We start from the raw sequence: 27,415 nt of genomic DNA, 5'->3' as shown, positions 1-27,415 counted from the left end.
TCCCCCACTGTATAGTCTGCGATTCGAAAAACAACCCAACAACATCCCCGCCACATGTTTTGGTTTACAGCTGAGGGATGGTGCTGGGGAAATGTTTAACGCCTCTCAAATTCTTTAGGTTGTGATAAAGACAGGTGTGCTAAGCTCATAAGGCATTCCTAAATTATTTTCTTCAAGAATCAATAGGTAAATATCAAGAATTGAAATGACCATTGAACAGATTCCCAGATCCCAGACTATTTCAGGTGAAACTGTGAACAATATGAAATCTGTTTTAAGGATCAGTGGTGGTGTCAGAACAGAATAGAACAAGACGTATAGATCCAGGTTGTTTGGCACTGCCAGATGGACGTAAACCAAGCGTAATACACACCCTTATTATGAGCCTGGCCAGGCCAGAGGGGTATACTTCAAAGCAGGATCAAGAGTAAGCCAGCCAACTTTTATAAGCAACCAGAAATAACTATTGATTTTCTGGGTCATTAAGAAAGTTCAACTTATATATATGTTTTTGGTTGTTGAGTCAATTAGACCATGCTCACTTCAAGTTTATCTTTCCAAAAAAGTACTAAGTTATTTCAAAATATTTAGCCTTACTGGTATGCAGTGCCGATGAAATAAATACTTCCAAATCTGAATACTTCTACAGTACATTTCTTACATATAGCAGATATAGTTTTGAGAACATGAATTTGTTACAATATTATGTTTTAAAATGTATTCTTGACCTTTCAAGTTTGATCTGAAATTATTTAATGGTTTTTCAAGGTGAAGATGCTTCTATATGGAGTTAATGTGGATAACCAGCTGTATCTTGTAGGCCCATGTGATGTATGCAACAAAGTATTTTATGCAGTCCATGCAAACTATCAATCAAAGGCAATAGCATATTAAGTACTGTATGAAAAATGACTTTATTTTCAGTGTAAAGGACATTGTGTTCACTAATACATTTTTTTTAAAGTATAGATTTTTTATTTATTTAACTAGGCAAGTCACTTACTATTTACATAAAAACCATCTACATACAGAATACATAAGCTACATACATCATGATACACAACAACATGCATGCACTTTGATAACATTCATATATTACAACAATAAGTAATATGAATCTAGATTTTTGCTATATTTCTTCTGTAATAACAGGTATTAAACGTTTTCAGTCATTCAATCAACATTGTCCTGTGTTTTCACTAAATCAAATAATCTGAGGACATTCTGATTTTGTCAAAAACCTAAATGAATATAAACAACTAGCAAATGTTGATGAACAACAGGACAACCTTACATCATGTATTGACAACATGTTGCATGCATTCGGTCCATTAGATTATTCTGGTACTTTGATCAAAATACCTTATATGACCTTACATGACCATCCTAGTTAGAGTTGATCTATATTGGACCCTTCCCCCAAAATGTCCCCTTCAGTAGTGTGGCAAAAACTAAGGCACATAAGGTAAGAATACAATGCATGAAATGCATTTTGGACATATTTCATAATGCATCTAGTTCCCACAACATTTCACATGAGAACTCATGACATTCTGTAGATGATTGGTTTATTTATGAGCACCAATTTTGTATTTGGTTATGTTCTACTAAGGCCTGTTTTCTGTGAATACATAATGGCAAATATTTTGCTTCGACAGCAGGCAACATTTAATCTTATTTCATCTTTTGAAAAGACTGTAGTGAGTGGAATACCACTTAGATCTGGATCCTCTGTGTTTCTATAAACCTAAATATTTACAACATTCATTATGTGTTATGATTACGAGAAAAAAAATGTATGAAATGAATTGAAATGTATGCATTCACTACTGTAAGTCGCTCTGGATAAGAGCGTCTGCTAAATGACAAAAAATAAATAAAAATAAAAAATTAATTAAAAAAATTAAAAAATAAAATGATTGGAGTCCAGTCACTCTATCAACGTCATGTCCCTTCAGTCTGTCTGCACATTACCTAAATAAAGGTTGGATGAAATAATTAGTCTGAGCAAAGACTGTCAGTGTTCTTTCAAACATTGACATTCACACATACATTTCCAATCTCGGGCATCAATGACTTCATTATAAGGCAGAAGACGGCACAACTACTAAGCATCTTTCGTTGTCGTGACTCTCACCATCCTAGTGTGTGACTCCCTGGCCATTCTAGTATTTACCATGCTAGAGGCTTTTTAACCCGCTCTAACATGCTTTTTATGTTCTTAGGTTCTTCTCAGTGACCGTGGGGAAACTACTGTCTACTTATTGATAACTCTTTGTCCATTAGGGCTCTTATCTGGTCCTTGTTTCCAACACACCATGGTCTTGAATTCTAATACTCTACTGAAGTCTACTATATAACATGACTGAGTGTTCGGCCTGTCCTGTTCTGCTTGGTACTCTATCTACCAAGACTGATAGTTCCACTCAGTAGTGTTAGTTCCACCAGCTTGTTCTTGCCTTGATGACTTGACTCGCCTTCTTCAATGGCCAGCTGGTCAAGACATCTCTGTGCTATGTGCCAGTCCTCCAAGGTGAAGCAACAGACATTCCAGCTTACTATTTGCCTGGTTGTGTCACCTTGCCCCGTCGAAGCCAGTCTCTCCAGGGGGACTGGGGCTTCTCTTGCCCAGCTTCTGAGGTCCAGGAAGCGGGGGAGGAGGAGGGCCGGCGGGGCCTGGTGGAGGAAGCTGTGCTGGGTCTCCTCCAGAAGGACATAGGGTTAGAGGCAGGCTTCTTCTCGACCTGCTCCAACTGCTGCTGTGTCCTCAGCTGCTGGTTGATGATGATCTGGATATCGTCCTGTAGAAAATAAGTAAGAACATTACACCTCTGTTGATAATGAGCCTGATTACACTTTACATACATTTTAAATGCAAAAGCTGCATATAACAAGAGATTAAATACACTTCTAATAGCATGAGGTTGAAATTGTGGGAAAATTTCAATCGTCTCTAATGAACTGGCCCGTTACAGTGAATGTGTTGCCATGTCTTCATATGACCACTAGAGGGAAGTAGTCACCAAGCAGATGGCCTGGCACTAGCACCATGACTCAGCAGTAGACTAGCATAGTAGAGACTCTTCTAGTCTTGGCCACCTGTTGTTCAGATCCCTTCAGTCCAAACTTAGAGGGCTGTTTAAAGGTTGATGTGTCCCTAACACCAGTGAGGATACTACAGTTAAAGAGCAGTCTCTATGGAACACTAGAGTTCTGACTCTGTGACCAGCGATTAGATTGCATTTTGACTATAGGAGGTGCCGTAAAGATAATAGGCTTAATAATATTTTCACAGAGCTTATGAAAGTGCCCTAATATGTTACGAGAGTGCAAGAGAGGAGCAGGGGAAGGGAGAGGCAGAGATAGATAAAGAGAGATCCAGAGGCGGAGAGAGAGCGAAAGAGAGACAGAGAGAGAGTGAGGAGGGTGACAGAAACAGAGACAGACAGAGAGACCGTGGAAACCCACCTGCCAGGCCTCTAGCTCCTGAGACAGCTCCAGCTTGCGTTGTATAGCCTCCAGCAGCTGGTTGTTCAGACACATCATGTCGTTCTTACTCCTCACCAGCTCCGCCTCCATCAGGTTCTTCCTGCCATGATGTAACAGTGGGACAAACACATGTTAGGTCACAGTGACATCATCATAGATTCATAGAAAACAAATCTGGGAATTTTCCAACGACAACCCAGCACAGGGATGGACATATCTTACACTTACACATGAAATGGCATGAACTACATATAAATGCAACATGTCATTTTAAGAATGATAAATGCTGTGTGAAAATTACATTGACGGAAATTACAAAGAGTGAAAATAATTCAATGATAAAGACAGAAAATAACTAAACGATAAAGGCAAAACCACACCTACTTAGCTATGGCTTCATCTCTGTCTCTGATGGCCTGTTGGGCCACCTCTTCTTCATCCTGTCTGTTTCCGAGCCTCAGCCTCAGCTCAGCATTCTCCTCCTGGAGCTGGGAAATTTTAAAGGAGGGGAGAGGACAAGAGAGAATATAGTGAACTGAAACCAGAGTCCAATATAAGCAACTCCAATGTCTTGGTTTCAACTCCTGCTGTATCAAGAACTCATAACCAAAATGACCACAAGGTGGTGCACAAACCACACACACTGAGATGAGCCAATGTAACCACGACTAAAGCAGAGTATTCAGTGTCTGTGGTACTTAGTTATGTACAAATTAGGTTAGAATTACATTAGAGGGCATAGTTTCTAGCCTAAGGTGTTCTATTGACCTGCCACTCTATGAGTGAACACACAGGACAGGAAGGTGTTGTGTTATAAAACAGTAGCTCATGGTATTTACTGGACATTCAGAGCTGTAAACTGACTGTCATTGTACCGAAAAACCCCTCTCGCTCTCTCTCCAGCCCAGTCCCCAGCCCCTAGAGTCCCACACAAATAGGCCAGCAACACAGAAACACATTTTATTCAGTGGTGGAAAAAGTTCCTAATTGTCATACTTAAGTAAAGATACCTTAATAGAAAATGATTCAAGTAAAAGTGAGTCACCCAGTAAAATACTACTTCAGTAAAAGTCTAAAAGTATTTGGTTTAAAATATACTTAAGTATAAAAAGTAAATGTAATTGCTCAAATATACTAAGTCTCAAAAGTAAATGTAAAAGTCTAAATTAATAAATTCCTTATATTAAGCAAAACAGGCGGCACAATTTCTTGTTTTTTTAATTTATCGATAGCCAGCGGGACACTCCAACACTCAGACATCATTTAAAAACAAGCATTTGTGTTTAGTGAGTCCGCCAGATCAGAGGTAGTAGGGATGACCAGGGATGTTCTCTTGATAAGTGCGTGAATTGGACCATATTCCTGTTCTGCTAATAAGCATTCAAAATGTAACGAGTACTTTTGGGTGTCAGGGAAAATGTATGGAGTAAAAAGTACATTCTTTTCTTTAGGAATGTAGTGAAGTAAAAGTAAAAGTTGTCAAAAATATAAATAAAGCACAGTACAGATACCAAAAAAAACTACTTAAGTAGTCCTTTCAAGTATTTTTACTTAAGTACTTTACACCACTGCTTTTATTGTGTCTAAATCTAAATCTCCATGGAACGCAGGCTTGACTGACACCTGATCTCTGTGTTAATGTCTCTGTCTCCTAGGGGATGAATCAGGGCTTTGTTGTCAGGGCCGGCAATCCATGTGAGAACCCGGGCACTGTACTGAGGACTCTGAACAATGAGCCCTCGTGTGCTGGGCTGAGCCGACTGTAAGAGGTGGAGGGTGATTTAGTATTATCTATGTATCAGTGTTGACCTTGTTGCTGTACCTGTTGTCCATCTCATATTCAGTTCGGTTCTCCTGTAGACTATGTTCATTTTCATCTTCTGTTAGTGCTTCTCGTTTCATCCTTTGGTTATTTTCATTTTTTGTCTGATAACATCATGATTTCACCAGTCTCGTTTCCCTTTCCCTCTCTATGACCAGTGTAGGCACTAAAACTAGGGGAAACAACACTTGCATTGTTTTGACAGGCACTTTCCTGGGAAAGTGGGTTTCCCAGTGGGAATAATAAACCTTACCTGCTGTGATCTGTGAAGCATTCAACATTCCCAACCACTCCTCTCCCAGATCGCAGCCACAGGCTTCTAACAACAATGCCTCAACAGAGACGCAAACCAAAAACCACAGCACTGACATAACTCCAACGTCATCTATCCTTATACCGGTACATGGTATTGTATGACACAAACACAATAGCACCTTACAGGTAAGGAAGACTGTGGTGTTAATTTAATTAATTAATTCATTCATTCATTCATTAAATGGGGGAATTGAATAAAAGCTTTGCATTTAGGTCAGAAAGTGTATTTCTTCACTGTGTTTTTTGCAGTGCCTTGTTGCATACAGGATGCATGTTTTGGAATATTTGTATTCTGTTTATTTGTATTCTTCTTTTCACTCTGTTATTTAGGTCATTATTGCAAAGTCACTAAACTGAGGATGGATCAACAACATTGTTCTCCCATCACAGCCATTGATATCTGTTTTAAAATCACCAATGACATCATGTTGACATCACTGAGCAGTTTCCTTCTTTTCCTGCAGCTCAGTTCAGAAAGATGACTAACGTTGATGTGTCTGGGTGATTTAATACATTATTCAGAGCATAATTATTAACTTGACCATGCTTAAAGAGTTATTCAATGTCTGATTTGCTGTTGTTACCCATCTACCAATTACTGCCTTTCTTTATGAGGCATTTGAAAAGCTCCCTGGTCTTTGCAGTTGAATCTGTGCTTAAAATGCTATACTTGACTGGGGGACCTTACAGATGTTGTATGTATGGGGGACAGAGGAAGGAGTAGTTATTCAAAAATAAAGTCAACCCCTATTATTTGCATGTAACTTATTATGCGATTTGTTAAACCAAATTTTACTCCTGAACAAATTTAAGCATTAAGATTTCATTTGTATTCATTTGTAAAAATGTAACTTTTTTTTTTTGTAGATCAATAACAAGAAAATAGCACAATTAAATATATTTCAATCCCACTTCGTAAGGCAGCAAAATGTGAAAAAATCCAAGAGGGGTGAATACTTATAATACCCAATGTAGCTAAACTTTTGTATTTTTCAGCAAAGGTATACAATAACTGTACATAGTTTCCATGATTACATTGGCTTGTACTCTCATCATACAGTGAGGGAAAAAAGTATTTGATCCCCTGCTGATTTTGTGCGTTTGCCCACTGGCAAAGAAATGATCAGTCTATAATTTTAATGGTAGGTTTATTTGAACAGTGAGAGACAGAATAACAACAAAAAATCCAGAAAAATGCATGTCAAAATGTTATAAATTGATTTGCATTTTAATGAGGGAAATAAGTATTTGACCCCCTCTCAATCAGAAAGATTTCTGGCTCCCAGGTGTCTTTTATACAGGTAACGAGCTGAGATTAGAGCACACTCTTAAAGGGAGTGCTCCTAATCTCAGCTCGTTACCTGTATAAAAGACACCTGTCCACAGAAGCAATCAATCAATCAGATTCCAAACTCTCCACCATGGCCAAGACCAAAGAGCTCTCCAAGGATGTCAGAGACAAGATTGTAGACCTACACAAGGCTGGAATGGGCTACAAGACCATCGCCAAGCAGCTTGATGAGAAGGTGACAACAGTTGGTGCGATTATTTGCAAATGGAAGAAACACAAAATAACTGTCAATCTCCCTCGGCCTGGGGCTCCATGCAAGATCTCACTTCGTGGAGTTGCAATGATCATGAGAACGGTGAGGAATCAGCCCAGAACTACACGGGAGGATCTTGTCAATGATCTCAAGGCAGCTGGGACCATAGTCACCAAGAAAACAATGGGTAACACACAGTGAAGGACTGAAATCCTGCAGCGCCCGCAAGGTCCCCCTGCTCAAGAAAGCACATATACATTCCCGTCTGAAGTTTGCCAATGAACATCTAAATGATTCAGAGGACAACTGGGTGAAAGTGTTGTGGTCAGATGAGACCAAAATTTAGCTCTTTGGCATCAACTCAACTCACCGTGTTTGGAGGAGGAGGAATGCTGCCTATGACCCCAAGAACACCATCCCCACCATCAAACATGGAATGGAAACATTATGCTTTGGGGGTGTTTTTCTGCTAAGGGGACAGGACAACTTCACCGCATCAAAGGGACGATGGACGGGGCCATGTACCGTCAAATCTTGGGTGAGAACCTCCTTCCCTCGGCCAGGGCATTGAAAATGGGTCGTGGATCGGTATTCCAGCATGACAATGACCCAAAACACACGGCCAAGGCAACAAAGGAGTGGCTCAAGAAGAAGCACATTAAGGTCCTGGAGTGGCCTAGTCAGTCTCCAGACCTTAATCCCATAGAAAATCTGTGGAGGGAGCTGAAGGTTCGAGTTGCCAAACGTCAGCCTCGAAACCTTAATGACTTGGAGAAGGTTTGCAAAGAGGAGTGGGACAAAATCCCTCCTGAGATGTGTGCAAACCTGGTGGCCAACTACAAGAAACATCTGACCTCTGTGATTGCCAACAAGGGTTTTGCCACCAAGTACTAAGTCATGTTTTACAGAGGGGTCAAATACTTATTTCCCTCATTAAAATGCAAATCAATTTATAACATTTTTGACATGCGTTTTTCTGGATTTTTTTGTTGTTATTCTGTCTCTCACTGTTTAAATAAACCTACCATTAAAATTATAGACTGATAATTTCTTTGTCAGTGGGCAAACGTACAAAATCAGCAGGGAATCAAATACTTTTTTCCCTCACTGTAAGACTACCCCGAAATGCTAACAATTTTTCCCCACCTAGTAAGGTCCTTCAAAATCTCACGGTTTTCCTTTACCTTAGCATTGTGCATGGTGACTTGCTGTTTTGCTGCTCATTTAACAGCAGATCGATCTGTGTGTCCCCCAATTAATTTAGGGTGATCTGATGTTGGATGTGCAATGCCAATTTTTCGTGTTTGCTTCTTGTATTAATGCTTCTTGTATTGCTTCTTGTATAATGGATGGGACGGTAGGCACAGATCAACAAGAGCTTTTGATGCAGCACATTTGGGGATTTTAAGCATAAAAACCTTTAAACAACAGCTTTTTTTATTCTATTAAAAAAATCTACCCTGCCTACCCTGGCTGCACATCACTGGCCTATTGTTAGAGTTAGTTAGCTTGCCCTGGTTAGTGGCTTGGTTTCAAGGACGACATCTCACCTGAGGGATGTGGGTGTGGTTGGCCAGTTTTTGAGCTAAACCCTTTAACTGTAGCAGCATGGCCTGCAGATCTCCTTCCTCCTGACCTATAAACTCTGACCTCTCTGGAGTCTTCACTACCCGGGTCAGGGGTCGCAGGAGCTCCAGGATGGACAGAACCTCCTGGGTCATCTATTGGAGAGAGAACAGAGAGAAAGAGAGAGAGCGAAAGAGAGAGATGAGATTCAAATTTAAACCAAATCAAATTGTATTGGATAGCGTTTATAACAAAAACATTTTAACCCAGATAAACCGGCCTAAACCTGTTCGCCTTTAACAAGCAGTAGCACCGTGGCAAGGAGAAAACTCATTGGAAAGATAATAAAACTAACGATGTGACTATGGTGTGTTAGGTCAATGAGTTCTGTGTTATTTTAACACTACAGTATGAATGTGTAGCTCAAGGCCGCATTATGTTCAGCCTAAATTATGACTAGTCTTCTTTCCTTTCAAAAGTGTCAAACTCATTACTGAGGAGAAAAGGTAAAAGAATAGTAAAAGTGGGTTAACAATATTAAAAAGTTGGTGATCCCATTTTCTTGAACTTGACAGTTCCTAGACCTAGATGACATCAGAGGAAGGAACATTGTGCAGGGCTGTGTTCATTATTTAAATACTTTCCGAAAGCACTGTACCTCACCTCACTACCTAATCGGTCTTTCCCTAGAGCTTTTATGAGTCAAAGATCACAGTTTCTTTCTTTGAGACTACTGAGTTCTATAGGAAAAAATATTCCATTGGTATAACCACTAACACAAAACCTGACTGAATGTGTGAGCTCTCTGACAGTGAGCAGTGGAAAGATCCATCTAGTTTATGTGGTTCAACCAAACAGGAAATGTAGGCTAGCGAATGACTCATGGGATGCACTAAAACATTAGTTTCCTGGTATGGAACAAAACAAACTGAAATAATGACAGAATCAGACAGTCAAAATGTGGTATAATTTGTCTCTTTCTTTCTCACCTTTTATGCTTGGTTTCAAGCATTCATTATCACAATGGTTTCTAGTAATTGTACCCTGTACTCAGGAGCTGTAATACGTTCACACCTCAGTAGCTAGTGGCAAAGCTCTTGCAAATAATGTTCCCCTTGTAGTTTCTTTCTCTTTGAAGACAGGACACACAAGGTAAGACATGTTCCTTTACAGAGGTAGGTACTGTACCATCACACAGAGTCACCAAGAACATACCCAGAATGTTATGTTGCTATGTATCATTCTTCCATTACAGTGTAGTGGGAATATTTATGTGATCAACACAATGTTTAGCATATTTGGAGTTTCTGTAATACACATCATTTCCAGTGTTCAATTTGTGACACTCAAGGTTTAGACTGATGGTCACTAGACTTGACGCTGAATGTTATGGATTATTCACATATCTGTTGATAGTGATTGATGCCAGACTGGAGGTACAAGGACAGAGGACACACTGATTATTCACTATTGTATTGATGACATTCTATGGGCACTGTGCGATTCTGTAGAAGCTGACAAAGTTACTGCCTTTTTGTTTTGACTTCCTACAATTAGGATATAAAGGGCCTGTGTCCAAGAGGCTGGTGTTTAAAGAACATTTGGTGCTGTCTGATTAGGATATAAAGGCCAGTTAGACATGTTCTCTGCTTCTGGTGTCCTTCTGTTGCAACTTGTAATAAAGCAGATAGATTTTTGAAAGACTGCTATCCTTTTTGTTCACCTGGAAATTCCTTTTACATACCGGGAGTGGACTTTGATTGCATATATATCTCTTTATCTGTCTAACACCTCATACTGTATACACTTTTTTAGAAAAAAGGGTTCCAAAAGGGTTCTTTGGCTGTCCCCATAGGAGAACCCTTTTGGTTCCAGGTAGAACCCTTTTTGACTCCAGGTAGAACCCTTTTTGGTTCCATGGAAAGGGTTCCACATGGAAACTAAAAGGGTTTCACCTGGAACCAAAAAGGGTTCTCCTATATGTACTAAGACTATGTATGTACCAAGAGTATTAACCCAGCATAAGTGTGCTAAATCTTGCCTTTGTCCTCTGCACCCCATCTCTTATGTCCGAAGAACTCTTTTAGGTTCTAGATAGCACCTTTTTTTCTAAGAGTGTAAAGATAAATATCACAACAATCTAGGCATCTAACTCTGATATGTACTAAGACTATGTATGCACCAAAGGGTATTAACCCAGGATAAGTGTGCTAACCATTGCCTTTGTCTTATGTCTCTTATGTCCTATGCCCCCTGTCTCTAATGCCCCAGGTTCCATGTCTCCTAGTTTCTATAGTGTTACCTGTTCTCTGTCATGGCCCAAGCCCATGGTGTCCAGACTGGTCTCCAGCTCAGACAGTAGGGATGTGTTTCCATGGCTACTCCTGTACTGCAGGGAGACCTCCTCCTGCAGCTCCTCCACCTGAACCTGAAGCTGCTGGGAACGCCCCCTCGCAGCCGCAGCCTCCTGCCATGCCTCTGTCAGCTACCCACACAGAGAGGGGCACACACACATACACACACAGAGAGGGGCACACACACACATACACACACAGAGAGGGGCACACACACACACACACACACACACACACACACACACAGAGGGGCACACACACATACACACACAGAGAGGGGCACACACACACATACACACACAGAGAGGGGTGCACACACACACACACACACACACACACACACACAGAGGGGCACACACACATACACACACACACAGAGAGAGGGGCACACACACATACACACACAGAGAGGGGCACACACACATACACACAGAAAAACATTCAGAGGGAAACACACACATACACACAGAAAAACATTCAGAGGGAAACACACACAAAGAGAGATACATAAGGTCTGGTCAGTGTGATCTAAAATCAACCACATTATTCAAACACAATGAGATTCAGACCCAATCAGTCTGAGTATTGCAAAGCAGATCTAGCTCTAGAAACACACAAGTGTACATAACATGCAAATGGCATCCATAAATCACATATTAGACAACGTGCACAATATCAACATACAGTGCTATTGTAAAGTTATGTCAAAAATGTAAACTGACATGCCAGAGTCCAGCCTGGTGCAGAAACTCCACTACGGCACGTGTGGAATCCAGCATTGCAAGTTGAAATGACACTTGACAATGGGAGGGATGAGTCTATTGTATAGCAAAGTTTTCCATAGATCAGGGGTTCCCAAACTTTTTATCCCCGGCCCCCCTTGCGTGCACCACGTCTATTTCTATGGGCACAAGCTCTGTTCATGACACAAACTGTTCACACCCCTTTTGTTGGCAAAGAGAACATTTTGGAGGTTTAAAGCGTATTTCCTGCAATTCTACACATTTTGTCATGGGCTGCAAAGAAAATGTTATCGTTTTAAAGCACATTTTCTTGCAATTTTACACATCATTCAATTACCAACAGTGTATCCCAGGGTCACAGTCACTTAGACAAGTGTGCACTATTGACGTGATATTAGTGAGTAAACAAGGAGAAAGATACCGAAACTAAATTGTGTGTGTTTACCTGTTGGCTCTGCTGCTGGTTGTGTTGGTCCTGCAGAGCTGAGTGTGTGTGTAGGGAGGCCAGTCTGTCCCGTAGGTCTGCGTTCTCCTGACACACACTCTCCAGCCGCTCCTCCAGAGCCTGCTCCCTCTGGGACAGACGCACCACCTGGACACACACAGGGAGCGAGATAAAGTGTGGGTATGTGTGTGTGTTTTTGTTTAACAATCCTTGTGGAGACCAGAAGTCTTCACAAGGACAGTAAAACTAGGAACATTTGTTCAAGTGTTGCCATTTTGCCCGTCCCCACGAGGAAAAACGCTATTTTAGGCTTAGGGGTTAGGTTCAGGGTTACAAGTAGAGTTAGGGTTAGAATTAAGGTTAGGGTTATGGTTTGATTTAGGGGTTAGAGAAAATAGGTTTTTGGATGGGAATCAATTATTTGGTCCCCACAAGGATAGCAATGCAAAACTGTGTGTGTACGTGCGTGCGTGTGCGTAGCCTACCTGCTCACTCATGGCACTGAGCAGCTCCTCATCCTGTGCTCTGTTATGGTGGCCTCTCTGACGGAGCTCCAGTTTCAGGGTCTGCAGTTGACTGGTCATTGCCCTCTCCACCTCCATCGCCTAGACCGCAGCACAGACAGACACCAGAGACAGGTATTAGATATACATAGAGAGACAGAGGAGGCAAGAGAAAGAGGCACCCGGTTCAGGAGACATGAGATACCTGAGACTAAAATAGTAGAGACATTTAAGTCACTAGATATTAGATCCAGAGATAAATATCTAAAATATAGACATAATACGAGGGAGTGTAATATTAAATAAGTGAATCTGTATTATTGGTTGCTGTTAGCTACGCTGCAAATGGAAAACTAAGATCACATAATACAGTCAAAGGAATGGTTCTTGCCTCCAGCACATGTGCTTATGTTTTCGTCATAACAAAATAACTAAAAACATCTCTCTGTGGGACCATTGTTCCATTAACTGCCAGATGGCATAGTAAGAAATGATTGACATATGCCTACACAAAAGGTGCTATCTATAACCTAAAAGTGTTCTTTGTTTGTCCCCATAGGGGAACCCTTTGAAGAACCATTTTTGGTTTCAGGTAGAACCCTTTTGAGTTCCATGCAGAACCCTTAACACAGATGGTTCAAAATGGAACCCAAAATAGTTATACCTGGAACCAAAAAGGGTTCTCCTATGGGAACAGCCGAAGAACCCTTTTGGAACCCTTTTTTCTAAGAGTGTACCAAGAGTTGAGGAAAGTAGAAGTTTTCTCCCGTACTAAAAAGGTTATATGCCATAGGTTCCAATGTAGAACTCATTTTGTGTAGCTGAATGAGCACTGACGAACAGAAACAAAAACAGGGGGCATGTAGACACACACTGTAGGAGGAGTGGCAAGGATGCAGGTTCATGTCAGTCAGCCCTAGAGTCCCGTCCACGGCTGATCTTGGAACGAATACGGACAATGGAGCAAGCGGCCCACTAGGAATCCACAGAGGGACGCTCCATTTGTTAGGGACACAAAATCAAATACAATACCCCCCTACTGAGCTACAAGACTTGGCCTTCCCTTGTCTAAACTATGATGCACATAGAAGCTGATTCCTATCGCAGTAGTAGACCCCCAAGGGCCCTCTCAGAGTGGTGGGACAAAGCATTCCCCTGGGATGGGAGGACTCATAGATAACATTAGCACACGCACCATGGGAGGTAACCCCTCAATGGAAAGAATGATAGATGTATATCTTCTCCAATGATAGATCTTCCTAGCGCTTCCCTCTCTAAACGGCGTGACGCTGTCTGAGTCAAAGGTCAAAATTGCGTGTCTAATTCTACATAAACGTAAATCAAGAGTGAGGGATATAACAGGTGCCATCACTATGGAAATCAAAAGTATATCCTGTTGGCCAAATCCCAAAGAAAAGTGCGGGTGTTTCAGGTTACAGAGTAATTTTATTGGTGTCTAAATCTAAAGTTGAAAACCTTAGCTAAACCATTTTAGGTTGAATGCTTTTTTTCACCTGTAGAATGGCATGATTCATCACACCAGTGATCAAAAGCAATCTTATTCACTTCCTTGTTTGAGACATGTGCACTGGTTTCTTTCCTTATGTTGGAAAAATAAATGATTTCCTTGAAGGCCTTTTCCTGTAAGTTAGATTGGACAATAACGTAATTTCTGAAAAGGTACTAACAAACAGAGAGATGTTTAATCAACCAATAGTTGTTCTCATTTCCAGCTTATCAAACTGCAACCGTACTCCCTTCAGAGTAACATGTTCCTTCGCCAAAAGTATGTGTACATCATGTTATTTCCATGCAAGTGTTTGACTTGAGCTTCCACAGAACATCTGTATGAAGTACACTAGAACCAACAGAAGTGAATGCTAGACTCTGAGTGAAGCATTGTTCACAGAGGAATACGGATGAGGTATTCTGTGGAACAGTGAGGCCAAGATCCATCAATTCTTTTGTATCATCTCCATGTTCACATTCAAAACTGCTGACAGGATAGAGAATGTAAAAAAAACAATGCCACTGCCAGGCAGTCACAGATGTCAAAATACTAATTTCCTCTCACACTCAAATGTTTGAATAACCTTCATAGATGCAGCAAAACCTGATAACGAACCAGTTTCTGACTGCCAAAGATCAACATAGTTTTCACACTTCCTTTACAACTGAGGTGAACAGCAACAGTAAGCATATCTAGTGGTCTCTAGAGATATTTATTAGCTGAAAGGGATTTCTGTTTTCCTGGTAGTGTGACCATAGGTTGTTTTGTGGATGTTAGTTTAATACCTGGTAGTCAACGTGACATATCGAAGCTCTATGAGTGGTAACCTCCCTCCCCCTGATTCCTGTCATGCTCTGTCTAATTCCTCACACTACAGTTAGGCCCATCAGACCCTGGTAATATAGAACCACTTCAACCACACATACAATCCCATTCAGACACTGTTGTACACATACCCTATTGAAATCTCTCTTTAGGTACACTGATTGTATAGTTATACAAACCACCATTCAGATATTAAACACATCGATGCCTCCCCCCTCTCTCTCTCTCTCTCTCTCTCACACACACACACACACTCACCATGCCAGGCAGTGCTGCACACCTGGAGAGAGGGGTACCACCATCACCGTTCACTACCACGTCCGGTAAGAAGACGTCAGCGACCGGACCGAGAGAAACACTCTTCAAACCTTTCCTCTCCACAACAACAGCTTCTGAAGTACTACTCTCTAGCTGTTCTTTTACTTTAACATTTCCAGAGAACTCAGAGTCATCCATGGTGGAAGCCAGTCAGCAGAATGAACCCACTTCTCTCCACTTCCTCCTCCTCCTCCAGAACTCAGATAGAGAGCTCCTGTAGATATAACGTTTTCTGCCCCTTTTGGAATTCTGGGAGACTGTGAGTGATAAATAGAAAATATTTCCTCTACATCTTCTGACCACAGGGTGGTGACGATCATGGTTCCTCTATCTGATCTGAAGAATACTGAGCAGTCAAAAGGAGGTTGTGCTTTTTTCCATTGACTTATGTCCGTGCACTGGAATGAAGTTAGATATTCAACTTCCACACTTAAGACAAGCACAGAGTCCAGGTGGTTAGTCATGTGTTTCACTAACTGTAAGTTTACGTCACAATCATAAAATTCAACAAAACAAAACCTGTTGTTAGTTGGCATAGAACTAGTCTAGTGGCCCACACAAGGTTGCTAGCCTAGTACACAATGGCCTGTTATTTAGCCAATCAGTTCTTCTACTGTACCTACAAAACTGATAAGAGACTATAAAATACCTAATTGACTGCAACGGAAAGCTTCAAGACTTAGGTATTATGGTTTTCACCTACACAGCATTTATAGGGATAACCCAGGACCTCACCTTTACAAAAAAGGTGTTGTAGGGTTAGTATTAGGTATCATTGTGGATATAGTTGTAATAAAGTAAACATGAGTCACATTGAAGCATGAGTACACAGCCTGACAGCTGTGGTTTTCCAATCACGTGGTCTAGGTCTTCTACAGCTCAGGGCCACATGGCTCAGTGTACAATTAATTCCAGTGATGACAGATACAATTTATAGACCAATTCCAGATATGAGTCTTTTCCCAAGGTCCACTGATGTCTCCCTGCTCTGAAGACCTAGACCACATTCAAATTGAGTTGATATTCTTCCAGTCCCACTCCCTACTCCTCTTTACAAAATGTTGGCATCCACTCCTATAGCCTCCAAGCTAGATGGGTTGCCTTTAGGCAATGTACCTTAATGACATCCATGTAATAAGATCCTGGCCTATCACCTGATCTGCTGAAGTGGGTTCACTAAATCACAGGTTCGTGTTTTATCTACATTTTATTGCTTATACGTACTGTCTGTGTATTACTTAGCTACTATGTATTACCTAATATCTGTGGCCTTGCTTTATACAGCGGTAGTCTTAGTACAGCACATTTATTTTCAGTGGGTAGATTGGGTAACACCCCACCTTATCCGCTGTTGGCGCTAACCCCAGGCATAGAGGGGTTAGGTTTCACTAAGGTTAATGTGTTACTACAATGACCGGCTTTTATTTACTTCTGCCTTAATAGAGAAATCTTTTCACATGTCACTTTATATGACCAAAATAACAAAGGGTCTTATGTACAGCATTCTTTATTTTATTTAACCTTTATTTAACTAGGCATGTCAGTTAAGAACAAATTCTTATTTACGATGACGGCCTACCAAAAGGCAAAAGGCCTCCTGCGGGACTGGGGCTGGGATAAAAAAATCTACATATAGGACAAAACACACATCACATCAAGAGAGACAACTCTACATAAAGAGAGACCTAAACAACAACATAGCATGGCAGCAACACAACATGACAACAACATGGTAGCAACACAACATGGCAGCAGCACAAAACATGGTACAAACATTATTGGGCACAGACAACAGCACATAGGGCAAGGTAGAGATAGTAATACATCACACAAAGCAGCCACAACTGTCAGTAAGTGTCCATGATTGAGTCTTTGAATTAAGAGATTGAGATAAAAGGTTAGCCTTCCTTGCCGGGCTTATTGCTAGCGAATTAAATAAATGGAGTTTCAGTCTGTTTTCTTCCATTTGGTGCTTAATGAACATGACCCAGGTGTGGAGGGGTGGTAGGTACTCACAGTGCTGAGCTGTTCTCTGAGGCGCTGGGTGTGTTCTGAGTCTTCCTCCTGGGCCCTGGTCTTGTCCCTCTCTGCGTCGGTCAGGGCCTGGGTCAGCCTGTCCACCTGGCTACTCAGATCCCTCATGTCTCTCTCCAGGTCCCCAACCTGGCTCATCCACCCAGACTGGCACCCCTCCAGCTTCACCCGCAGGTCATGCCTGCCTTGTTCCAACTCCTGTGGGCAACACATAACAATCAGATGGGCACAGTGAATGCGTGCCAATGGGGGTCTCTTTGGTCTGTGATTAGGAGAATGATACCACTGCTATTTCATTCTAATCCATGATATTACTGAAAGAGAAGATTAAGAGTATTTGTACAGTAGCTGTTGCTGTGTTATTATGGTGTACTTATTGAAGCTAGGTGATGCATAATTGGTATTTCAAAAGTCTGGTACACCTTTGTTATCTTTTTATTGTAACTATAAACTCTACAGAGCACACAGCATCGAAGACCAGACATGGTTAGACTATGACATAATGACAAGTGTGTAACGTACTTTCTGTAATAGAAACTATAATTATTTCATAATAGTAAACCAATAAATCAGTTTGGTGACTGGTCTATATAATATTCCATGTTTTTGCACCTGTGATGCCTAGACAGCCCTACATTAGATCGATCCATCCGCACAGACAGCAGTAAAACTGTCTCTGAAACATCTCCTAATGTGGATTCATCCCCGGCTGTTAAAGACACTTATTGGATCTAGGAAAGCTACAGCCCTCTCTGGGAAGCTTATAAAATTCCATACAGCATAGCAGTAAGAGAAACATTGTAAATCTGAGAGACTGGGTGACAACCGGAACTACATTACTTCATGGGGCGGGGGGACAATAATTTTTCCCCCCACTCATACAGGAGCAATAAAGGCCTAGTTCACACATTTTGTGATTATTATTATTTCTTTTATTTGGATTTAATACTCTCCAGATACAGACAGGGCATCATATGCTTCCGGTGGTGTTTACTACATGGTCAGGCCTAATGGGAATGAGGGTGCAACAAACTGCAGATGGCTCTAACTAGACCTGTCAGGAACTCAACAAGTACAAAAGGTGCACAAACAACAGAATGTGCTTGTTTTGTTCCTGAAGCTAGACACACACTTGAGGAAGATGTAGACTGCAGGTGTAACACCCTTCCCTACCTGATATTGGATTAAAGTCATATGCTTTTCCTCACATGGAGGGAGCAATTTATTGAATACATCTCTGTGCTGTTTTAATGAGATGTCCATATTAATTAGCAACCCAGGGAGGGGAAAGGGTGCGTGGAACTCAGGCTTATCACACAAACACAAAAGAGCTATTCAGAGAGCAGATCAAGAGTGCAGTGTTATAACATTGGTCTTTGTTTTACGGGGAAGCTCAGACTCTGTACATTCTTATGACATTTCCTTTGAAGAGGGAAGTGCTAGCCTCCTTAGATGATAGTCATATTGGCTGTAGACCCCTAAGAATACTAGATCCATCCATTCACCTATGACATGTCAGTGAATATTTTTAAAGGCCTACCTCAAAACCTTTCATTATTTCTCAAGCCACAGGTGAACCTGAAGTTGAATAATTTGGGTTAAATTGCGCTGCTTTGTAATTGCCTATTTATACATTGTATTATAAAGACTTGCATGATGTAAAGACTGTGAGGGAAAATGTTACGTTTGTGCTTTTCTAATAACCAATTCGATTGGGTTCATGCAAGTGACTGATAGATCGTGCCTGGGAGGAATCCTCACTAATAGTAAAAGTAATTTGGCAGTACGCCCAGAACATTGTTTTGAGAAATGAAAGGGGTATCTCAGTTTCAATGTCTCAGCTTGGAGAGAAGAAGCCTCGTGAGGTATTGGTCGGTCACAGACAGGAACCAACTATTTGTTTGTTGTTGTTTACCTTGAATGATATGTCAACACATAGCAAATAAAATACAATTTTATTGGTCGTGTACACTCTTAGAAAAAGGGGTTCCAAAACTGTTCTCCGGCTGTCCCCATAGGAGAACCCTTTATGGTTCCAGGTAAAACCCTTTTGGGTTCCATGTAGAACCATCTGTGAGAAAGGGGTTCTAACTGGAACCAAAAAGGATTCTTCAAAAGGTTTTTTATTTTAATTTTTTATTTCACCTTTATTTAACTAGGTAGGCCAGTTGAGAACAAGTTCTCATTTACAACTGCGACCTGGCCAAGATAAAGCAAAGCAGTGCACAAAAACAAAGACACAGATTTAGGCATGGGATAAACAAATGTACAGTCAACAACACAATAGAAAAATCTGTATACAGTGGGTGCAAATTAAGTAAGGGGGTAAGGCAATAAATAGGCCAATAGTGGCGAAGTGAATTACAATTTACACTGGAGTGATACATGTGCAGATGAGGATGTGCAAGTAGAAATACTGGTGTGCAAAAGAGCAGAAAAACGAAAACAAATATGGGGATGAGGTAGGTAGTTGGTTGGATGGTCTATTTACAGATGGGCTGTGTACAGCTGCAGCGATCGGTAAGCTGCTCTGACAGCTGGCGTTTAAAGTTAGTGAGGGAGATATAAGTCTCCAACTTCTGTGATTTTTTCAAATTCGTTCCAGTCATTGGCAGCAGAGAGGAGAACCCTTTGAAACCCCTCTTCAAAAGGTTCTCCAGTGAGGACAGCCAAAGAACCCTTTTAGGTTCTAGATAGCGCCTTTTTTTCAAAGAATGTACACATATTTTGCAGATGTTGCAGGTTCAGCGAAATGCACATTCTATCAATGGCTGTTAACATAGTCAAAACATTGGTTGATACTATGACTTGCTCTGTCTGGAATGATTATCAACATGCCAGAGTAGTGAGGTAAGTAGAAACCAGTATCCTATTTAACTATTATGTTATATTTCTCTCAGTGATTGATTACATTTGCTGTCACATAGTCGGCACAGAAATGTAAAGAAATGTAAAGAAAATGAGGAAAAAACCTACCCTAAATGTTGTTTTTCATAAACCCTATCGAAATAAATCTTTAACAATAGTTTATAAATTGACTCATTGCATAGGCCTACTTCTCAAGATCTAAATTAGATGCGCTTGTGAATCATGTTTTCATTAAATTTAAGATAGGAACAAGCGCGCATATTACACATTCACTGGATCGACCACAACAACCTTCATCATCTCGTACAACACAAGGGGCTGCTTTTAACACTTCTCTCTTACCTCAAGTTTGTATGCATACTGTTCATTAAGTTTGTCGCTCTGTTCTTTCAACTGACGATTTTCCAAAAGCAATGCATTTCCCAGCTGGGCCGCCAAAAGGACTTCTTCCTCCTTTTGTTTCAAAGCAGCTAAAAGTTGATTGGGATCTTGATAATCAGATATTTCTTCCGCATCATAATCAAAATAGAAACCATCCTCCAATTCCACTTTCATCTTCTTCGGTTTGAAACTCCATTCACCAAGTCGATCCATAGCTCCTGATTTAATGGAAATAGCCACATAATAATATATTACATTTAAAATAAAAAAAATGGTGGCATATTTGTCAACTCAGTCATTCAGGTCCATTTCAATAACTATTTAGCAGTTGCCTATGCCCCATTGCGCAGCCTGTGCGCGAATGAACCTGTGGTTTGACAAGGCGGTCTCCAGTATGATGCGAGTGAAAGTAGGCTGGTCCCCAGAGAATCCATTGCATCTACTTTAACCTGCGCGTCTGATGCGTCGCTGTGCAACAGTTACCTCCCCGAAGTCTGTTTGTACCACCCTAAACATATACATTTGACAATTCAAATCAGTTACTGCCCCATGCAATAAAAGTGCGCTCAAAATTAGAAAAGTGTTTATTATTGTTCAATGACTGACTAAATCAAATTGCTGTTCAATTGGCCTAACTGTGGAAGAGTAGCCTATTAGATATAGAGTATTAGATATTTGTTGACCTTCCCTCTCCCACTTCTTCATGATGCCTCTGTCTCAATCATGTTCTCTTTCATGCCAGTGAGGCAGTCCTTAAACAAATGGCGCCCTGTGTGGACAGATCCAGAGTCCCAGCCTCGGCTGGGTTGCAGCCCTGCCTATGTCTGCATGTGGAATGTGTCCCGCTCCTTTGTATAGGCGCTACCCTGGGGTCACAGCTCAGCTACCACAAGGCTTCAGGAAGCAGGGGCCAGCAGCACCACAATAAAAGACACAGCATCCTGACGCATGGCACTGCCATTGTTCCAGGGCATCTGTACATTTTAACATCTTGACCATGTTCTGTTATAATATCCACCCGGCACAGCCAGAAGAGGACTGGCCACCCCTCATAGCCTGGTTCCTCTCTAGGTTTCTTCCTAGGTTTTTGGCCTTTCTCAGGAGTTTTTCCTAGGGAGTTTTTCCCAGCCACCGTGCTTCTTTCACATGCATTGCTTGCTGTTTGGGGTTTTAGGCTGGGTTTCTGTACAGCACTTTGAGATTTCAGCTGATGTACGAAGGGCTATATAAATAAATTTGATTTGATTTGATTTGATGATTTGATATATATGGCAGGGCTCCTAAAGGGAGTGTGCTGAAAGCATGACAGGATGCCACACATGGGCCCTAAGCACTAAATACGGGCACTCAAGGACTAGGCTTTACAGAGAGGTATCACAATATGAGGTCAGCGAGGACACACTTATCCTTGCCTACTCAGAGTCAATGGTCTCTATAATAGACAGCACAATCACATTGTTTTTTATCCATAACTTTAACATTAATTTGAAAGCTAATGCATCTCTATGGGGTCTCTGATATAGAAGGTTGTAAGTGATCAAATTGGTCCTATCAGTCTTCCTTGATTGCTGATTAGTCTAACTAGGTAGACTACACTAGCCTTCTGTATGAAAGATTATGACAAAAGGACTGATCCAATTCAATGGTAATTTAACTTATTTTTAGTCCAGATCAGGGATCGCCAACCCTGTTCCTGGAGAGCTACCCCTCTGTAGGTTTTCGCTCCAACCCCAGTTGTAACTAACCTGATGCAGCTGATCAACCAGCTAATTATTAGAATCAGGGGAGCTAGATTAGGATTGGAGTGAAAACCATCAGGAAGGTAGCTCTCCAGGACAGGGTTGGAGAGCCCTGGTCTAGATCAATGTGGAACCAATTACTCACTTCCCACCAATAGCCTACCTGATAACCTCAGTTAAACATAAGCATAAAAAACATCTGTTAACATTTCCATTTCAAATGTTAAACTAATTACACAGTCAACTCCAGCCTGGTCTAATACACTAGATGTGACATAGTAAACGTTTGTGTGTTCTAATCTCATCATGGACAACTTTCGTATTTTAGCTAATTAGCAACTTTAACCTCCTAACATTAACCCCTAGCCTAGCTAAAGTTAGCGTTAGCCACCTAGCCACAACAAATTGAAATTCGTAACATATCATAGGTTTCCCAAATTAGTAATATATTGTACCAATTGCAATTCTTAACATATCACACGAACTGGAATTCATAACATATCATACAAAATGGATGATGAACATCCACTAATTAATATACCATAAGAAACGTAACATATCATACTAGTTCGAGTATCTCAGATTTACATTTTCTATCTTATGTCTACACATGAGTCCAGGTTGCTCCACCACCAACTCTTCCACCACCATTAGGGCTCAACGCTTTATTTAATTGACTTAAAAACAAATATTGGCCTATGTAGGCTAGAATAAATAAATGAAATGCTAATACTACTACTACTAATAATAATACTTCTTCCATTTCAAGTTTTTGACATTGAAAATACAAATGCGATGTTAACTCCCCACACTTGCATAAACTGAAGTTAAAAGTCCAAGGGCAACATCTAGTGGAAAGATAGAAAAACTGCATTTCCAGAACTTCACTGGGCACTGGAGATTAGATTTTTTTCAGCACTCGAAAACGTAATATGCTAAAACCACAACATATATATCAGAGGATACCTAGCGTCATGTGCTAGCTTTACATACCGTAACGTTTTTTTGACACGGAGTCATGATTATAAAAGGCTACATATTACAACAGATTACAAAAGATTCAAAACAAGTCGTCTTCTCACCGGAAGTTACACGCACAAAATATGACGTGACACGTAGAAACTTCCGGAACAGCAGTCCTTTTTATTCCTACGAAGGTCGATTAGACACAAACACATTAGCTACTGTACAGAGTTGCTTTCTTCAAATACGAAGGTCTTTTCCTGTTATATTTGACTAGCTAGCTAGCTTCATCAAAAATGCCAAGAGGAAGCAGAAGCCGGACGTCAAGGATGGCCCCTCCAGCCCGGTATGAAAATTGACAAAGTCATGACATTAACAACACATTGCCAGCTAGCTTACTTGATGCTAAATTAACTAACGCTAGTTGCCTGATTTTACTTGCTCGCTAGGCTTGCATAATTTCCCCAGTCTATATTTCATGTGTTGTCTGTATTTCAAAAGTGTTTTGATAGTCAGCTAACTTTAGCCAGATAACAAATATAGTAGCTAGTTAGCTATAAATATTGTATTTTGGGCTAGCTAGCTAGGCAGCTAGCACAACTACTAGCTAGCTTGCTAGACACTGCTGGTGACGTTAGGTGAAACTGATAATAATAAGATATCTAAAGTAACTAAATGTACTGAATAAATATCTGGTAGGCTAATGTTTACACTACCCTAATTTACTTTGATCTATGTTACTGAATTGGCCCAGAATAACTTACTGAGGTTGATGCTGTTCATGGACCTAATTCAAGTTCTTCAGTGACACATGATTGAGTGTTGTTACTTGATTGCTCATCTAATGACAGCACTCTCTCTTAAAAACCAGGATGGCTCCACCACCACCCCCCATGGCCAGGGCTGCACCCCCTCCATCCTACGCGCCTGCCCATGCCCCTCCGTCCGCCATGGCTGCCCCAGCCGCTGTTGCCCCCCGGCAGCCAGGCATGTTTGCGCAGATGGCCACCACAGCCGCTGGGGTAGCAGTTGGCTCAGCCGCAGGGCACATGATCGGCCACGCAATGACTGGAGGAATGGGTGGGGGCGGAGGAAGCCAAGAGGCTGCCAAGCCTGATGTCACCTACCAGGTAGGTGATCACTGCTTAGTCACAGTGAGTGACAGGGCCATGGGATTGAAGTGGCTTTGTGTCATGTAGCCTAGTTAGTAGTGATGAGTATGAGTGAGTCAGAGAGAGGATAAGCCATTTAGAACTATACCCTGTGCCAGGCCTTAAAGAGCATCTAAATAGTTGAGAATAACATCATCACTAACCTCAAATGCTTTATGTTTCTCAGGAGCAGCCCCAGCAGTACCAGCAGCAGTACCAACAGCCACCTCCCATGTACCAGCCAGCCCAGTATCAGCCGCAGCCCCAGTCCATGTTCCAGCAGGAGCCTGCACCACAGCAGGGATCCTGCTCATACGAGCTCAAGCAGTTTATTGAGTGTGCTCAGACCCAGAGCGACCTGAAACTCTGTGAGGGCTTCAGCGAGGTGCTCAAGCAGTGCAAGTTCTCAAATGGTGAGTCTAAAAGTGTGTGTTAATACAATCTTAGCTGTTACTGGACATATTTGTGAAAAAGAGGGTGCTTTTATGTATCCCTGAAAGTTTTAAATGGTGATGTTGTATCATGACTCTTATATGCATTCATTAGATTTGATCAGTTGACTTGTTGCCTATCCCTTGCCTTACCTGGTGTCACTCACCTTTTGGAATAGGATTAATAAACTCAGCAAAAAAAGAAACGTCCCTTTTTCAGGACCCTGTCTTTCAAAGATAATTGGTAAAATTCCAAATAACTTCACGGATCTTCATTGTAAAGGGTTTAAACAATGTTTCCCATGCTTGCTCAATGAACCATAAACAATTAATGAACATGCACCTGTGGAACAGCTTACAGACGGTAGGCAATTAAGGTCACAGTTATGAAAACGTAGGCCACTAAAGAGGCCTTTCTACGGACTCTGAAAAAACCCAAAATTAAGATGCCCAGGGTCCCTGCTCATCTGCATGAACGTGCCTTAGGCATGCTACAAGGAGGCATGAGGACTGCAGATGTGGCCAGGGCAATAAATTGAAATGTCTGTACTGTGAGACGCCTAAGACAGCGCTACAGGGAGACAGGACGGACAGTTGATCGTCCTCACAGTGGCAGACCACGTGTAACAACACCTGCACAGGATGGGTACATCACACCTGCGGGACAGGTACAGGATGGCAACAACAACTGCCCAAGTTACACCGGGAAGGCACAATCCCTCCATCAGTGTTCAGACTGTCTGCAATAGGCTGAGAGAGGCTGGACTGAGGGCTTGTAGGCCTGTTGTAAGGCAGGTCCTCACCAGACATCACTGGCAACAATGTCGGCTATGGGCACAAACCCACCGTCGCTGGACCAGACAGGACTGGCAAAAAGTGCTCTTCACTGATGAGTCGCGGTTTTGTCTCACCAGGGGTGATGGTCGGATTTGCGTTTATTGTCGAAGGAATGAGCGTTACACCGACGCCTGTACTCTGGAGTGGGATCGATTTGGAGGTGGAGGGTCCGTCATGGTCTGGGGTGGTGTGTCACAGCATCATCGGACTGAGCTTGTTGTCATTGCAGGCAATCTCAACGCTGTGCGTTACAGGGAAAACATCCTCCTCCCTCATGTGGTACCCTTCCTGCAGGCTCATCCTGACATGACCCTCCAGCATGACAATGCCACCAGCCATACTGCTCGTTCTGTGCGTGATTTATTGCAAGACAGGAATGTCCGTGTTCTGCCATGGCCAGCGAAGAGCTCGGATCTCAATCCCAATGAGCACATCTGGGACCTGTTGGATCGGAGGGTGAGGGCTAGGGCTATTCCCCCCAGAAATGTCCGGGAACTTGCAGGTGCCTTGGTGGAAGAGTGGGGTAACATCTCACAGCAAGAACTGGCAAATCTGGTGCAGTCCATGAGGAGATGCGCTGCAGTACTTAATGTTACTTTTGATTTTGACCCCCCCACCCCCTTTGTTCAGGGACAAATTATAAAATTTCTGTTAGTCACATGTCTGTGGAACTTGTTCAGTTTGTCTGTTGAATCTTATGTTCGTACAAATATTTACACATGTTAAGTGTGCTGAAAATAAACGCAGTTGACAGTGAGAGGATGTTTCTTTTTTTGCTGAGTTTATAAGGTTTTATGGCAGCAAATGTTCTTTAGTCTGGTTCCTCGATAGTGTTCTGTAGGTGTCAGGTATTCATTCAATTAAGACTGACTTGAGTCAACTGAGCTCATTTGTTGAACGCCACTCAAACTGTAGCTAGGCCCACTTTAATGTATGTCCTCATAATAGTTACAAGGTCCCACTTAATATTCTTGGCCCCCAAGATCTTTAACCACAAATGTATGCAATACACTGAGCGTCTATATCGTGATGCAGAACTATGGGACATTAAATCATGAAATGTGTAGGAGCTCATGCCAGGCTCTCACACATTTGATTTCACTGTGAGTAAGGACTGTCCTCCATTCCCGGTGAGGGAGTTGCTGGTTAAAAAAAGTTCACGAAATGTTTTCTCTAATGTTGATCTAAGGGTAGTGCTGCTGCAATGCATTGCCCCTGGAGTCCTCTATCTCCATCTATCAATAAAAACTACAAAATATGTACAATTTCCCTAATGTAATTTTTTTTTCTTCCCTCCACAGGGATGTCCTGAGAGACAAACAAACCCAGCAATGCTGAACGTACACACTCAACATACACACAGTACTATTAAAGAAGTAATTTACAAACACTCGATAGACTTGGCTTTGTTTTGGCACTTGATCAAATAACTGTTAATTATCATATATGGACAATTAAAAACATTTTCCTCAGGTTGATGCTGTGAAGCTTGTATTAATAGTCATATTTCAAATGAAAACATGCAAAAAAAGTAAACTACACTTTTGATTGTCTTTAATGCTTAAACATGGGGTGTA

The 27,415-nt window shown here is 41.5% G+C and overlaps 2 protein-coding genes across 4 annotated transcripts; one reads left to right on the top strand and one right to left on the bottom strand.

Moving 5' to 3' along the window:
• Positions 1-895: 895 nt before the first annotated feature.
• Positions 896-23,534, bottom strand: LOC115206296 (BICD family-like cargo adapter 1). Of its 3 annotated transcripts, none has more exons than XM_029773085.1 (9): positions 23,450-23,534; positions 17,451-17,666; positions 12,764-12,883; positions 12,279-12,425; positions 11,039-11,221; positions 8,721-8,891; positions 3,874-3,977; positions 3,469-3,589; positions 896-2,801 (listed from the first exon to the last, which is right to left on the bottom strand). In XM_029773085.1, exons 1-9 carry the CDS (start codon positions 23,474-23,476, stop codon positions 2,559-2,561), a joined length of 1,332 nt encoding a protein of 443 aa, XP_029628945.1. In that variant the 5' UTR covers positions 23,477-23,534; the 3' UTR covers positions 896-2,558. The 3 variants fall into 3 exon arrangements, with proteins under 3 accessions (XP_029628945.1, XP_029628944.1, XP_029628946.1); XM_029773084.1 differs by lacking the exon at positions 23,450-23,534 and adding an exon at positions 20,679-21,547; XM_029773086.1 differs by lacking the exons at positions 17,451-17,666; positions 23,450-23,534 and adding an exon at positions 15,375-15,800.
• Positions 23,535-23,548: 14 nt separating this feature from the next.
• On the top strand, positions 23,549-27,314 carry LOC115206299 (coiled-coil-helix-coiled-coil-helix domain-containing protein 2). Its single transcript, XM_029773089.1, has 4 exons — positions 23,549-23,765; positions 24,291-24,549; positions 24,758-24,983; positions 27,140-27,314. Exons 1-4 carry the CDS (start codon positions 23,716-23,718, stop codon positions 27,148-27,150), a joined length of 546 nt encoding a protein of 181 aa, XP_029628949.1. The 5' UTR covers positions 23,549-23,715; the 3' UTR covers positions 27,151-27,314.
• Positions 27,315-27,415: the final 101 nt, after the last annotated feature.

The sequence above is a fragment of the Salmo trutta genome, chromosome 13 (genome assembly GCF_901001165.1).
Source record: "Salmo trutta chromosome 13, fSalTru1.1, whole genome shotgun sequence".
In the NCBI taxonomy this organism is placed as follows: domain Eukaryota; kingdom Metazoa; phylum Chordata; class Actinopteri; order Salmoniformes; family Salmonidae; genus Salmo; species Salmo trutta.
This window is presented reverse-complemented; position numbering and strand designations above follow the sequence as displayed.